Genomic DNA, 15,875 nt, shown 5'->3' with positions numbered 1-15,875 from the left:
AACTGATTGACTGTTCCACATAGATCAGAAATAGTTGGCAAACGTTAACAGCACTGAAGTTGATGCAATTAATTAGTTTTTATTACCATAACACCGCGCTTTCCCATGGTGCTCGAACTTCACCGTGAGCGCGATCTCCAAAGTAGCCATTGGACGCCGTGTATAGTGGAACACGTGTCTCGATTGGACTTGGACTGAAAGAATTTAGACATGTAAATAAATATTTATGCCACAGACATTTTTTACATGCAATAATCATTTAACTTAATTATCGAAGGTACAAATACATTGTTGAAGTTCAAATAACCCATTCAAAATCTTCTTGGCTCAAAAATCTAAAGGGGCACATGCCCCCTCAATCTGAATGGGCATGACGCCACTGTATTTCAGTTATAACGTCTATTTCGCTAACATTTGAAAGCAATTTGACAATTCTCTATACAACTTTCGATACCACAACAAAATACTAACTAATTGGAATAAACATTGTTTCAAGTTTTCAAGTAATTTTTCAAGACAAGTTAACGGTCTGAAGCGGATTCACTGAACAGTTGCGCCACTTTTGCACATGGTATTTCAGCGCAAATACCTGCGTCTTATTCACTAACCACCCGCAATCACGTTTAGCTGGTGCAATCAGCACTGAAATTGCACTGCGTCTTCAATATTTAAATTAAGTCATTGTCATTCCTTTTTGCACCAACACGCCTCCTTTCTATGTAAATTTGGCTCATTACAGATTGCACTTCATTCACAATGCGCAATTTACATCGTGCTATTACTGCCAAATGAAAGTAAGCGGTAAAATGAATTTTATTTAAAAGAGATGTTTGTGAACATTTTCAACCAATCATTTCAGCAGCAATTAATGAAATACTCATCAAATGGTGTTTGAGCGTTATAACCTGGCATATATCCAGATGCGCGGTGTTGTCAAGCGCACGTTCTGCATGTTTAAGAGATGAAAAGTGATGCTGTTCAGTCCTATCAGGGTGGGTCAAATATGGTGGTCTGCAGCATCCTCGACTTTACTGTGCTCAGAATTTGACCAATTGTGTTCAGCAGCGATTTGGTGGCCGCGTTTGCGCCGTTGCCTGATCTGCATAATTCCTTTAGTGAATCATGCGCTAAACAAGCACAGTTAATGCATGTAAAAAAACAGCCCTTTTAGCAGGCGCAATTCATTCTAGAATCTGCCCTTTAGTAACAAAGAAAATAAATTACAAGCATTGGAACAAAGAAAACAATAGATTTTTAAAATGTAACTTAAACATCTTGTGCGCAAGACTCGAGACTCTTTCAACAATACTTTGCATTAGCCTGTAGTGGCTTTACTGTACTGCTTTGCTATTCTTTATATACTCTTCTAAGACAACTTCCTGAATTGCATTCTTGCCATCCATAGACCATGACAGTTGTATGCAAGAAGACTGCTCTGAAAACATCAATGCCTTGAAGTTTACATTTTAAATGAGATGATGAGAGCAAGAAACGTTTATATTATGTCTTCCAGATGTTTGATATTTCCTCTTTCCTGGAGTGGAGATTCAGCCGTCCTCTAGTTTGAGTTTTGTGCCTTGCACAGACACAAAAAGAGCACTTGGCCTTTCTTTAAATGGTTAAATATAAAAATAAATGACTTACTAAGATGATGTAGCCCAGATTTCACTTTGATTCTCACTATAAAGAATAGTTTTGAAAGTACCTTTAACCACTGATATGAACAACATATGCCTTTTATGAAAGTTTCCAACATCTAATACGTATGCAGATTGTTTATGGACCTGTGTCCGTGCGTGTCTGCATGTATTCTGACCGCAGGGGTAAACAAGGCAAATGCTTTATTTATATTCACAAACCAGAGAATGAGAGAAACAAACCAACAAGAGACAGGGCTTCAGGCTTACCCGTGTAAGGCGTGGAGAGCGTGGGGTTCGTAGTGGTATCTTCCCTCGTGGTGACGCACATCGATGGGGATCGGCGAATGGAAAGTTGGGAATATATGATGGGGACCTGCAAAATAAAGAGAGAGACTTAAAAAACCAGCTAGACTTTCAAAAAAGAAATTTCAAAGGCAACAGTGCTACAATAAAGTAACATGAATTTCAGAGCACACTGAGCAGTTTCGTGTAAAATATTGGCACTATCACACAAGAGTAGTGGAATAAATAAATAATCAAAGTATCCTAGGAAATTCTACATCTCTAACATAAAAGACATCCAACTGGGCTTTTGACAAAGACCTGCAGCTAGACTCTCTTTGAACTCGTACAGATGATGGACGTTACATATGCAAAAACCATCCGGGACACAAACTGGGGCGGACAGCGCAGGGAGAATTTTCCTCAGCCCGTCTTTGCTGTGGCATGTTAGCTGTGCCAACCAGAACATCCCCCTATCTAACCAAAGCAAAGCCAACCACGTTCCCCTATGCATGTAAAAATACACATTATTGGTCCCGAAACGAGTGTAAAACAAAAGCGTCCAGGTGACGTAAAATCTGGTGAAATCAAATACAGTTGCTGCTGACTAAAAGCCGTTGTCCACAACTCAGGATTTTATAGTCTGCCGTATACATTCGCTGGCGGTTTGTTTAATTATAAATCCTTTTGCTGGATCGCTTTATTTGAGCCCAAAGAGAATCAAAATCAGCACTTTTCTTTTAATAAAACTGCCATTGGCTCGGGTCGTCCCATTAACGTAACAGGGTTTCATTAGCAGTTGTGATAACGAGAAACCACAGTTGATCTTTGGTGGAAGCCGCGTTGGCTTTATAGTGCCATGTGTTGAGGGCTGTTTTGAATCTTAAAGTCTTAATGAGGTTTTCTTTCTAATAAGTCTTTCATTCCTGGAGTTCCTTCAAACTTTCACACGGCACGCTAAAATTAACGCACGTCTTCCACTTGTTTGCTTTCAAAGCAGCCACAATGCTAGGGTGTTCTGGGTGGTTGCAATGGCACTTCTATGCTGTTGCTATGGTGTTCTGTGTGGTTGCTATGTAATTGCTATATGGTTGCTAAGGTGTTGGCCTGGTCTCTATTCACGTCTGTAGCACAAACATTGCGGGATGAGTTACATGCTGAATAGGGCTGAAACGATTAGTCGACGTTATCGACAACGGCGACAATAAAAAACGATCTACAAAAATTTCCATTGTCGAACAGTCGTTTCATGTCATTTAACGTAACATGAGATCATGAAACTTTAATGGTGATGCGCGAGAGCAGCACTGCAGTTCACGCCTGACTGAGGAGAGGAAGAATTACACAGCTCACAGTCCAGACACGCTCTAAACTTTCCAAACAGCTTCAGGTGATGTAGATCGCTAAGTATGAGGAAATTATAATGCAAAACTTGCGTGTCGAGCAGCTTTAAAGGAAACACCCTGGCGTTACATTTTAAATGCAGTTATATTTAATGCGTTATAGCTTTATTAAAGTTCAAATAATATGGAAGCAGATCATGGAAGTAACAACAAACTTCAAAACTGGCATTTCTCTGTGCGGTCAGCGCCTCTTCTATGAGTTGCACGAAGTGTCCCGATCTAAGGGGGAGAGATTGAAACTGCACCCGACTGATGCACACTCTGTCACGGGACGCTCATCCCACGAGCGCACACACTTAATGCAGCTAGAATATAACGTGATGACTCGTGACATATTGAATCAGAATATATATGTCACTGTGCATTTCTTATCGTGAAGAAAATTGGCAAATGCAGCTTCATTAATAAGAGAGAGTTTGTTTTTTTGTGAGTTAAAGTGAACAGAATGGTGAGAGAGGGTAGTCTTTGCCCCATTATACACTGCCATTCTGACATTTTCTTTAGCAGCTATACTGCAGAAGAATTTATTTTTTTTATCTGAGAATGTTGAATATAATATTAAAAATACAAATATTATAAAAATTCTTTAAGGGGGTCTGGGTATCTCAGCGAGTATTGACGCTGACTACCACCCCTGGAGTCATGAGTTTGAATCCAGGGCGTGCTGAGTGACTCCAGCCAGGTCTCCTAAGCAACCAAATTGGCCCGGTTGCTAGGGAGGGTATAGTCACATGGGGTAACCTCCTCGTGGTCGCGATTAGTGGTTCTCACTCTCAATGGGGCGTGTGGTAAGTTGTGCGTAGATTGCGGAGAGTAGCATGAGCCTCCACATGCGGAGTCTCCGCGGTGTCATGCACAACGAGTCACGTGATAAGATGCGTCTCAGAAGCGGAGGCAACTGAGACTTGTCCTCTGCCACCTGGATTGAGGTGAGTAACCGCGCCACCACGAGGACCTACAAAGTAGTGGGAATTGGGCATTCCATATTGGGAGAAAAGGGGATTAAAAAAAAAAATAAATATCAGATATTTAGACTTGCTTTTAGAGAACAGATCTTGAATAGAAGTATCTTTTGTCTTTACTGCACTTGCAGAAGTATAACCAAGTGAAAAAATACACTTATATACAAAATACACTTATATACAAAATACACTTATTTAAGATACATTCTCTTAAAGCAAGTCTAAATATCTATATGTTGCTTCTCAAGTAAATGTTTCTTGTTTTAAGAATTTATAAAATTTTAAATCGACAACAAGACAAAAACACTTGATAACAATAGGATTTGTTGCAGTTAATTTTTTACTGAATGAAACTTAATAAAGTATTTTTTCCCCTTTAGTTCAGTCAATGTCATTTAGAGGTATTTTTAAAAGATGATTTTGTCCTCTTTATTGTTAGTAAGCATGTTTAATACAACCTTTGAAGTCGGGGCACAAGCTGAATAATCGGTTAAGAGCTAATGATTAATCGCTGCAGTAATCGCCAAAGAGTCGAATAATCGTTCTAATAATCGTTTGATTAATCGATTATCAAAATAATCATTAGTTGCAGCCCTAATGCTGAAGTTTAATTCTTAAGGTTAGGGATTTGTTCAAATAGTAATAGTAATGCTTGCCTGAGAATGAGAGAAAGGTTAGTAGATCAGCTGATCTCTGGTCTGTATTAACATTCTTCAGGGCGCAGCAATGGGTGGGTGAGGATTGACCCTGGGAGGTGAAGGGTCACAGGTCATTATCTACACATGGGGTGCTCAGCAGCTCCTCCAGAGAATTTGAATTCAGCAGAACTCATGTGAGTCAGCACTCTCTCTCTCTCATTCACTTCTCCTGTCAGACAGAATGTGACAGACCTTCCCAAAGGACAGGAAATGACCCACAACTTTTCCCGTTTCTCTTTCGCTGTCATCCTCCAGATGTTTCTGCACACATTTCCATGTGAAACTTTAAGGGAAATTTCACTCAAAAATTGAAATTTTGTCACCGTTTAAAAAGAAAAAAGAAAAAAAAAGAAACCTGTACGACTTTCTTTTCTGTGGAACACACATCATTTTTGGAGCTTGACATTCCCTGGTCACTACAGTTATTCAGGTTTGGAACACCATGAGAGCAAATGATGACAGAATTTACATTTTTGGTTGACTGTTTCGATAAGCTGTGCTCAAGATTTGCCTGTTTGAGCCTGTTGTGTTGTGTTTATTTTAAAGTATGTCTGGAGAATCACAAAAAGCCTGTCTCTTAAGATCCAAGTAACTGCACTTAAATTCTTTAATATCTGACGTGACTGAAAGCAATCTTTTCTCAAGACTACAGTTGGCACTGTCAAAAATACACTACACATGGCCCGTTATGTACATGGCCTGGTTTTTGTAAATTAATATAGCGCAATCTAAACCTCAAAGCACCTAAAAATTTGCTTTGTGACTAGCCGGAGTTGAGCACTATCTTTATTGCATTTTTCATGGAAAATGCCTCAGGTTGACTTTAATTGATGAAAAACACTATAAAACACATCTGACATTCAAAGAGGGCACTGCAACAATAATGCCACACAGCTGTGGAAAACACAACACCCAGTCTGGCGCATCTTATGCATTCGGCCCCCTGCTTAAGTGATTAAATACAGAGTCTGACATTCACAGGCGTTCCAATCTGACCTTTAACGGTTGCATCTTTGAGTAGAGCACCTCCTATTTAAGCGCAACTGCTCGGCAAGCTGCGCTAGATAGACTTTACACAAGAGAATGAGAAACTACCGCTCAAGGGAAGGGTCACAATGGCCGACTAGTTGACTAACAACTGACTAGCCAATTAGTGAGGTGGACTAGTTTCTAATTTTTGCTTATACATATTTACTTCGTTTAAATATTTGTTTGTGCCATTGCTTTAATTAGTGAGCTAACAGCATGCTGTGCTTTGTCTGTTAGACAGTTTGCGTGGTAAAATGTATCCCTTTAAAAGCAATGCCACTACAGCCAAACACATTATGATGGATGCCTGGATGTGCACAAGTAATCGACTAACCGAGTACTCGTCCTACACCAACTAGTCGACGATTAAAAACACTATCCGAATGTCGCAAATTGATTTTCCTTTGCGCATTTGCCAGCCACATGCCATGCTGAATTATACTGTAGTTTCCCTCTGAATCTCTTAACAAATCTTGCAGTTACAATTGAGTCCACTGGGGGGCGCTGTGGATGTGTGTCGTCAAGGTGTTGGTTGAGAGATGATGGCGTGTGCTTTCAGGCAAAGTTGAGTGTGGCAATACTTGGATTCTTATTGAATTCTGCTCTATTAATATTCCACTTTTATGGTTTAAAGTAAACGCTAAGCAGTACAAGAAACTCGGAAGCTTATCAGACCAGTATTTTCTCAATGAGAAAAAATGTGAGACCACATATTTTTCTTTTTATGTATTTTTATATTATTTTTTCATTTGTATTAATACATATTGTTCATTTAATTAAAAAAAACGTTAACTTGAAACCAGTCTTAGTAACGTTTTTAAATAAAACTAAATATAATTTCACATGCATGTCATACCTGCTACTTTTTAACTTTACATTTTTTATTTAAGAGTAATCAATTAATCAATGTTTTTTGTGGGTTAGAGTACAACTACAAAATGACTTGATAAGGCCCATCCCTAGTTAAAAATAGTCACATTTTAAGAACGTGTAGATGACTAGTTGATTTTGAAAATATGCAGCTTGCACATCCTTACTCTGTGAAAACGCCAGCGTTGCATTTTTCTCTAGATGTTCTGTAAACAGTAAAATCGCACTCAGTGTGAGGGCAGCAGAGGAGGATGCTAACGCAACACGGCTTCATTCAGCGCCCGGCCGCGTTTAATGCACCATTACTAATGCAGTGGTTGAATTATTGCAGGGTCTGATGGGAAGAGAGGCCGAGGACAAAGAGAAAGAGAGAAGTGGGTCAGTGAAACATGACGGAGCATGGCGAACCTCGGCCGCTGCTGGAATTCTCCCGTGCTGAAGTCACAGACCACCGCATGAATCCTAATCACGCGGGTCTAGTTAAGACAACTTTACACTTTAATCATGATCTTACAGTGCAGAGGAGGGAGGTATAAAAATAAAACTGGAAAAAAGAACTACAAACTAGGGTAATTGCAAGCATGGAAAATACACAACTTAAACCCAAATATTGCTGATTGTTTCTGACTGCGTAAACACTCGCCGCTTTTTCTTTAGCAAAATAAGACCCACCCTCGGTCTCTGTCATTAAAACTACACATTACACCACAGCCTCATTCATCTGCGCCTGCCCTCAATTATCCACATTACCACTGTTATTTCTAGCCGTCGCATTTTTCATGTCAGAGCAAACATCCACCCCGTTCACAGCCCGTTCTCTTGCGTCCTCCCCCCTGTGAGGGGCTCAGGGGCCGCTGAAGTCCAGGCCCTTTTTACTTGAGGACCGAGCAGGCTTATTCTATCATGCCGACAGCTCCATTGTTTCGTTGCAACAGGAAGAACAAAAGAGAATCGCTCTAGAGAGTTCAAGAGGCACGTTTACGAGCTTCACAGAGTTCTATCCCCCAGGGCTGCACCGCGGCTGCAGAGTTTCCGTAAAGCCCCTCGCATCTATTAGTCTTTAGGTGATAACATTTGTTTTCACATCTGGGGAACGAGCTGCGGGGTTCTGCACTTTTTCAGTGTCAGTGCAGCTTGTACTGAACACAGCTTGGGTTGCGCACTCTATTGGCTCCAGAGTGGTTGAGTTTACTCTGGCGCCTACACACTAGAGTTTACTCTGCGTCCGAGAATGCTGCGAATAAAGTTTAATGTGGATGGTGTGGTGCAAAGTCGTAGAGGAAAAATGAAAGGGTTTGCTCTGTCATGCAACCAAAAGTTGAGAAAATTTTAACTTTTGCTGCAACGCATCATGGTCATCCGTTGACTCTAAGCTGCTTTTCCACCATCAGGCCGAACAGTTACAGTTGCATACGGTTTCTTTTTCCACTGTGGTGCTTCGAAATCAGAATTAGAATGGACTGACTGAGCAAGTGACCAATCGAGAATTGCCACACTACAGACGTTCCACCAGAACAGTTCTTTATCCTGAATATGGTCAGCTAACCATCCTGAGAAATCCTAGCCGGGAACACTGTGTATAAATGCTACTGGAACCGTTACTCACCGTGCTCAGAACCATTCGGTCCGATGGTGGAAAAATGCTTGATGAGAATTTCAGAGAGGCAAGTCCAATTGTGTTTTTTGAAAATACAATTTGCTGTATTTCCACTTGATTTCAAACTGATGCGACTTATTCCATTCCCTTAAAATGCATCTTACATCGGACACATCTGAAGTGTTGTGTCAAAACTAAATCACTCCTATTGTAACCAATGGAGCTGTCTACACTGGAAGTGCGTATTGCGTCACGTCACAATGCATCTTAGGTTCTGAGATGAGATGACGTGCGCTTTCGACACCCCTTGTAGACATCTTCAAATATGTGTGATGCAATGCTAGTCACATACAGTAGTACACATTCATATACATCAAACGCTCTTTCAGAGCTTTCTCTTGTACAAAGGTGCCCTAACTTAGTCATTTTTGCTCAGAACGAGTCATCACAAAACATCTGCACAATTTCTTAAGGAAATTACCTTTATCATTCAAATCCAGACTATTACTATAGGAGGGCCCAAATCAGATAAACTTGGTCTTTCTTAAGTTTAAACGGGTCTTTCTAATCTAATTTTGCTTTGAATATTCGGGGCAAACAAACACAACCCCTCTTGTCTTTGTTGTACCCTAATCCTTGGATCTAAATGGGTTTCATCTTACAGGAAGTACTCTACAACAATAATGGCACTTTGAGTGGCCTGGGTCTTTGCAGTGCAATTAAAAAGCCTTCTGAATTACTCACAGAATCAGGAGGGGAAATTAGACAGGAAACTCCTGGACAATAAGCTGGCCTGAAGCCTAACCAAACATCACCATGCCAACCGTTACACACTACCAGACCCAGCACCGCAGTGCAGTCTGGGATTTGACCTGCTAACACTGGGTCTTCTATAGTTTTAGAGGCATTTGGTTTAAAGCTGAAGTGTCAAACTTCTGTGCCACTAGAGTCACCAAACGGAATTGCATAAATTTGGCTGTTTACAAACTCACAACATTGGTTGTTTGTTGTTTTACCTCAAAATGTTAGTTATCTGCAAGCTTCTAGTAAGCTCCATGGAGGTAAAACTAGAAGGACAAACAGTAAGATGCGTGTTAGCATGCTGTTTGTGTAATCTAGGTACTTAAGACTGCAAGAGTCTCTAAGAAGCCCTTGATTTATCACCTCTGCTCGTAATAGTGCTGCTTAACACACAGGTTTGTCCAGATTAAGTAATTATCTTAAAGCTGAAGTTTATTATCTTTAAGACTGGTGCGATGATAAAAGGAGGTCTGTCGGTGTGAGGAAGAGCAAGCAGACCTACTGATGGTGAATGAATAAGGGAGATAATTAGAATGCGATGCATTAAAATGGCATTTCAGTGGGTGCGGTTTCCTACATTCAAATTAGCCCCATGGAACCCCTCCTAGGGAGTGAGGGGGTATAACAGCTGGCCCAGAGCTGCAGCTAAAGGCAGTGCGCATCTGTAAATTAAACAAGGACACTGCTCATTTAGAAGCGTGCAAAATTACACCTGAAACCATCCATTGTGTTTTGCCGGGTCACAGCTAACTACACTCTCAATCAGTGAGTAATGTAATAGTGTTAGTGAAGTATGTGTGTGTTAGCGAGGGCTAGCGCTGCTTTGCTTTCCTTAATGTCAACCCATTTTACTTCCGTATTATGACATATTTCCGAATGAAACAGGCTATTCAATGAGAAAAAATGTAGAATGGGGCTTGATTTTATCCATGGGAACTTGACTGGATGGTGAAAACTGCCATAACATGATATATGACAACTGGCTGAAAAATAAGAGGGCTTGATGAAGTCAAGCAAAAAGAAAAAGTTGTTTCAGAGGCGGAGCAATTTATAAAATTTTGATGAAAGGTTACAAAGATCAACATTGCACTGTATTACACAACAGAAAACTACTTATCCAGCGTGGTTCCATTCACACAGCACAAGTTTAATCGAACTCAGGCCACATCCACACTTATCCGTTTTCAGTTTCCTAACGTCATCATTTTCCAAAATATGCCGTTATGGAGAGGGTTTTCGAAACGCCCCATTTTTGATGGAGGAAAACGCTGCTCCAGTGTGGTTTCGATGTTCTCCACATTATATGTCCTTGTGTATCTGATGGATGGCTTTACGGGCAAAAAATAGCCACAGTCACTTTCTGCTTCACGCTCTCTGACACTCAAATCTGCTCTTGAGGATCAGCAATCACAAGAACAACTAAAATAGAGGCTTGAACGATCAGCAGTCTGTGAACCACCAGAGCAGATGGGACAAAACGCTACAGGACGTTGTCCAGATGCTGTCACATCAGCTCAGTTATCTCACACAGGGCAATGGGTAAAAACACAAGTGGATATAACTTTGTGTTTGATAGGTGAAGTTGTATAATTAGTAGCAAGAATCACTATTAATACTGCTCACACTTTGTTTAGATTGCTTTACCCTAACCCCTATGCCCCTATCCCTAACCCTAAGCATCACTTTTACCGTTGCTCACACTTTGGTTTAGAGATTAGGGTTGGGGTTATTTCCTAATCCTAACGTACCCCTGAACAAACCCCTAACCCCGTATCCCTAACCCTAAGCATCACATTTACCGTTGCTCACACTTTGGTTTAGGGACTAGGGTTAGAATTATTTCCTAACCCTAACCCTGAACAAACCCCTAACCCCCCAACCCTAACCGTAAACATAACTTTAACCTTTGCTCATATTTTGGTTTTGGGATTAGGGTTAGGGTTATTTTTCTAACCTTAAACTAACCCTAACCCTGAACAAACCCCTAACCCCCTAACCCTATGCATGACCAAAACCTCACACTTTGGGTTTGGGATTAGGGTTATTTTTCTAACCCTAACCCTGAACAAACCCCTAACACGAAGGATTAAACCTTGGCATGTAACTCATCCCAGACCATTTGTGCAACAAATGAATGATACCTCAAATAACGTGGCTTGCTGAGGAGAGGTGTGCCGTTAAGCGATCGGACTTGCAATTTTCGCCTGGTGGATGATAAAACAAGCAAAATAATCCCATAGATTTATATTGAAGGAGGGACCAGAGTTATAAATAGAAACCCTATCATAGAGACTTGAGGGTGCGCTTTTAATCAAGCATCTAGCAACCAACCAGAATACCCTAGCAACCGCACAGCAATGCCCTGTCAACCACCCACAACACCCTAGCACATTTGCAGTGAGTTTAGCATGTGCAAGAATCATTCACATTTTCACCACTTAAATTTCTTCATACATATAACAATTTATAAGGATAAAAAAACTATTCTTTGATAGTAAGGTTAATTTCAAAATGTAAAAAGCAGTCTGTGCTAAGAAATTATGAGAAAAATTTACATAAACCATGCAAACAAATGAGATGAGAAGATGTGGTTTCTATCTTGCAGTGTTTGCTGAACTGTTCTGGCTTTCATTTCTCCGTGAGATTTCACAGAACTCCAGGGGCTTCCATTGACATCTATAAACATCCAGTGCGCTTCCTGAAACAGCCTAAATTAAGACTGTAGTTTAAGGGTTTGTCCTTAAAACACTTTCCTTGTAGACTTTTTTTGGCTTTTGGCTTATTTCGATTGGTAGAGAGCACCTGGTGTATATCAGAACATGAATCAAAACTAAAAAAAAAAAAAAAATCATCACTCACTTCCTACTTTGACTGTCACACAGAACCTTTAACAGGGGGCAATTTTTATATAGAGAAAAAATTCTGTGGACTGTGGGAAAACATTTTTTGGTTGAATTATTCCTTAAAGGTGCATTCAATGTATAACTAAAAAAATCTGTATTGAATTGTGTGCACAAATTTGAATACATCTCAGAATGTGAGTTTATTTTACAAACTGAGTTTCTGTGATTCTTTTAAATGTTTTTCATTGACCATCATTCGGACGGTCTCTCTCTCGCTCTCACGTTGCTCTCATAAACTCACAGCACAAGGTTTTTGTGTGGCATGTTTGAAAGCTGAATGAAAAACATATGTTGAGTGCAGTCAGTCTCGCTCACGCCGTGCTCTTTGCAGGGGATCTGGGTAATCAGTAGACTTTGCAGGAGGGCCCCACTTTTACCATGCAGCAATTCTTCATACAACACTGTCCTGTTCCTCAGAAGCTTTACTTCATTTTTTGTGCTTTTTCTTTACCTTATTTGTCTTTTTCAAAGACCACATGAAATCAGAATTGGAGCTTTGTGGCTATTAGTCCATATCTGTTAAGGTTGGGGTTCTCTTCACGGAAAACAGACCAAAAATATAAATAAGATCATCTCGCACAGCACAGATTATTGTCCAATCAAAATGTTCTCTGGAATGAGAATGTTTAATTGCATCCTTTTCCATATGTTGAAAGTGAATGGTGACTGAAGCTAACATTCTGCCTATATCATCTCCAAGAGATTTTTTATTTTTGGGTGAACTATCCCGTAAAGAGATCTGTTTGCGTGCTCTGTTAACTCTACTCAGGTTTTGTTTGTGTGTTTGCAGGGTGTGAATAGAGGTCAATGGTTAAATACTTGAGTATATACACAAGATCTGTTGTCACATCGAGTCAAATTCAGCTTAGCTTCCAGGCTAGTACATTACAAGTAAACACAAATGTGTTTCTTTTGCTCTAATCCCCTCTCAGTATAATGTTGATCTAAAAACCAGTGACACATTTTAAACATTTCCTCCAATGTGGTTTAGACGTCTCACTAGTCCCTAGTAAGCGACCCTTTGACCCTCAAGATCACAGACTGAATTCTATGAAATTACAATTCAGAATGGAATACTGTGGTGCTGTTACTGCATACTGTGTGGTATAAACTGTACAATGCATACTATTTAAAAAATAGTATGTGAAACAGTATGCGACCTTGTCAATACGTCAATACATACCTGTTTAATTCAGAGAGCGGCGTCCAGTTATCATCTCTGTAGTAAAAATGACTAGCCAAAGTGTTTTTGACACTGTGTCTGTTTATAGAATCTCTTTTGACCTGACAGGTGTAGACAGCAATGAACATTTTTAGATAATTCGATTTGAATTTCTCCCAAGGGTTACAGAAAATAAAATTTGAATTGTAACACAATTCCTTGCTGAAAAAAATAACTTAAACCAGCCTAAAGCGGTTTGCTAGTTTAGCTGGTTTAAGCTCATCTCCCAGACTGACCAGCTGACAAGTACACAAAAGTCCTCTAAAACCAGCAAAACAGACCAGCCTAACGAGCTTGGCCAGACTGGAAGACTAACAAACCCTTGTTTACTAAAACTAACAAACCACCTTAACCTGGTTTAATCTATTTTTTTACTTGAAGCCGACCTTCTCTAAAGCAGCTAAAAATGACTGCACTTTATAATACCATCAGAATAAAAATAATCAAAACAAAAGCGTGTTTTCCCTGCTGGGTTCATGTAAGGCCTGAATGTAATCGTAGCCGTGCAGCTGAGGCAGGGTAGAGCTCGCGGGAATAACACTGATGAGGGGTGCTGTGTTTGCGGGGCTTTGGACGGTGATACAGAAGTTTTGATTATGAAATCAGAGCACAAACTACAGACTCAATAAGGTGACCCCCCACATCTCACCCCCTACAGGATCGGGGCCGCATATGGCGCGAGTGGGGCCTCATTTGATTTTCCTCTGCTTACCCTCTATGTCAGGCTGACGGTTTTTAATGTATCCATGCTAATAACAGAGAATGACGGTTGTCAGGGGTGATATGACTATTGTCAATTCAAAGGTTGTAATTAGATTCACATTCTTCTAAGATAGAGGGTCGCCCTCTTGTTTGGTGCTTAATTTCTCCAAATTAGAGTATGAACATACAATGAGTTTTTAGAAAAATTAGAAGACATTGTTTGGTTGAATATAACATGAGTCACAAATGGAAGCCAAAAGGTGTTTCAAACAAAGAGCAATGTTTTAAAAGTTCAATTCTTTGGATAGTATTCGATATTTAAGCATTTTATAAATCATAAGAGTTACAAACAGTGTTTGACAAACATTACTTTAAATGTACTTTCTATTCTTCCAGACATACAGACAGACAGACAAGTAGAAAGACAGACAGGTAGATAAACAGACAGACAGATAGACAAGTTAGACAGAGAGGCAAATAGACAGGTAGATAGACAGAGAATCAAGTAGAGACACAGACAGGTAGCTAGATAGAAAGACAGACAACCATATAGACAGACAGTCAGACAGACAGATAGATAGAAAGAACAGTAGACAGACAGACAGGTAGATAGACAGAGAGGCAAACAGACAGACAGACAGACAGGTAAATAGACAGACAGAAAAGTAGACAGACAAGTAGCCAGACAGGTAGATAGACTGGCAGACAAGCAGACAGACAGACAGACAGGTAGATAGACAGACAGACAGACAGGCAGACAAGTAAACAGACAGACAGATAAGTAGACAGACAGGCAGACAGACAGATAAGTAGATAAACAGGCAGATAGACAGTGATAACAAATTTGACAGACAGATAGACAAGTAGACAGAGACAGACAGACAGACAGACAGATAACTAGAAAGACAGGCAGATAAGTAGACAGACAGACAAGTAAACAGACAGACAGAAAAGTAGACAGACAGATAGACAGAGATAGAAAAGTAGACAGACAGAGACAGACAGACAGATAGAGATAGAAAAGTAGACAGACAGATAGATTGACAGATAGACAAGTAGACAGAGACAGACAGACAGGTAGATAGATAGACAGACAGACAGACAGACAGACAGACAGACAGACATACAGATAAGTATACTGACAGACAGAGATAGAAAAGTAGACAGACAGATAGATAGATACATAGATAGACAAGTAGACAGACAGAGATAGAAAAGTAGATAGACAGATAGACAAGTAGACAGAGACAGACAGACAGACAGGTAGATAGATAGATAGATAGATAGATAGATAGATAGATAGACAGATAGATAGATAGACAAGTAGACAGGCAGAGACAGACAGACAGACAGATAGATAGATAAAAAAGTAGACAGATGTGATGATCTCCATGTCAACACAGAGCAACAGTCAGACTCAAAATGTGCCAGAGTTTCACAGAAAAGCATCAATCACGCATTGATGCTCCGCTTTCCTGTGCCCAGTGACATCATCCCTTTGTGCCCCTCTTTTGGCTCGTGCCATGGGATATCCTGGCACTTTACTGAAGAACTGCTGGGTACTTTGACTAGCCCTTGTGTCTGCGAGCCACTCAACGGCGGCCGTTCTGCGCTTTTGACCCGCGGTACAGATCGAGCGGGGGCTTGAGGAGAATTCATGTTCGAGCACAAAGAACTTCATTCACAAGCCCATCTTTTGTCAGCCAAGAGGGTAAAGAGTTACTGAAAGCAATCTCACCACCCCCTTATTCCGGCGTTTGTCAGAG

At 40.3% G+C, this 15,875-nt stretch overlaps 1 protein-coding gene across 2 annotated transcripts in view; it reads right to left on the bottom strand.

The window, feature by feature from the left end:
• LOC127426536 (zinc finger protein GLI2-like) overlaps positions 1-15,875 on the bottom strand; it is a 139,008-nt gene that overhangs the window by 53,246 nt on the left and 69,887 nt on the right. The window contains exons 3-4 of one of the 2 annotated variants that reach the window (XM_051673404.1): positions 1,908-2,013; positions 87-194 (exon numbers count right to left, since the gene is read on the bottom strand). In XM_051673404.1, coding sequence (XP_051529364.1) covers positions 87-194; positions 1,908-2,013 — 214 coding nt within the window. The remainder of the gene's footprint in view (positions 1-86; positions 195-1,907; positions 2,014-15,875) is intronic. The other variant, XM_051673405.1, reaches the window with a different exon arrangement.

This window comes from Myxocyprinus asiaticus, chromosome 35, assembly GCF_019703515.2.
Source record: "Myxocyprinus asiaticus isolate MX2 ecotype Aquarium Trade chromosome 35, UBuf_Myxa_2, whole genome shotgun sequence".
Classification (NCBI taxonomy): Eukaryota; Metazoa; Chordata; class Actinopteri; order Cypriniformes; family Catostomidae; genus Myxocyprinus; species Myxocyprinus asiaticus.
This window is presented reverse-complemented; position numbering and strand designations above follow the sequence as displayed.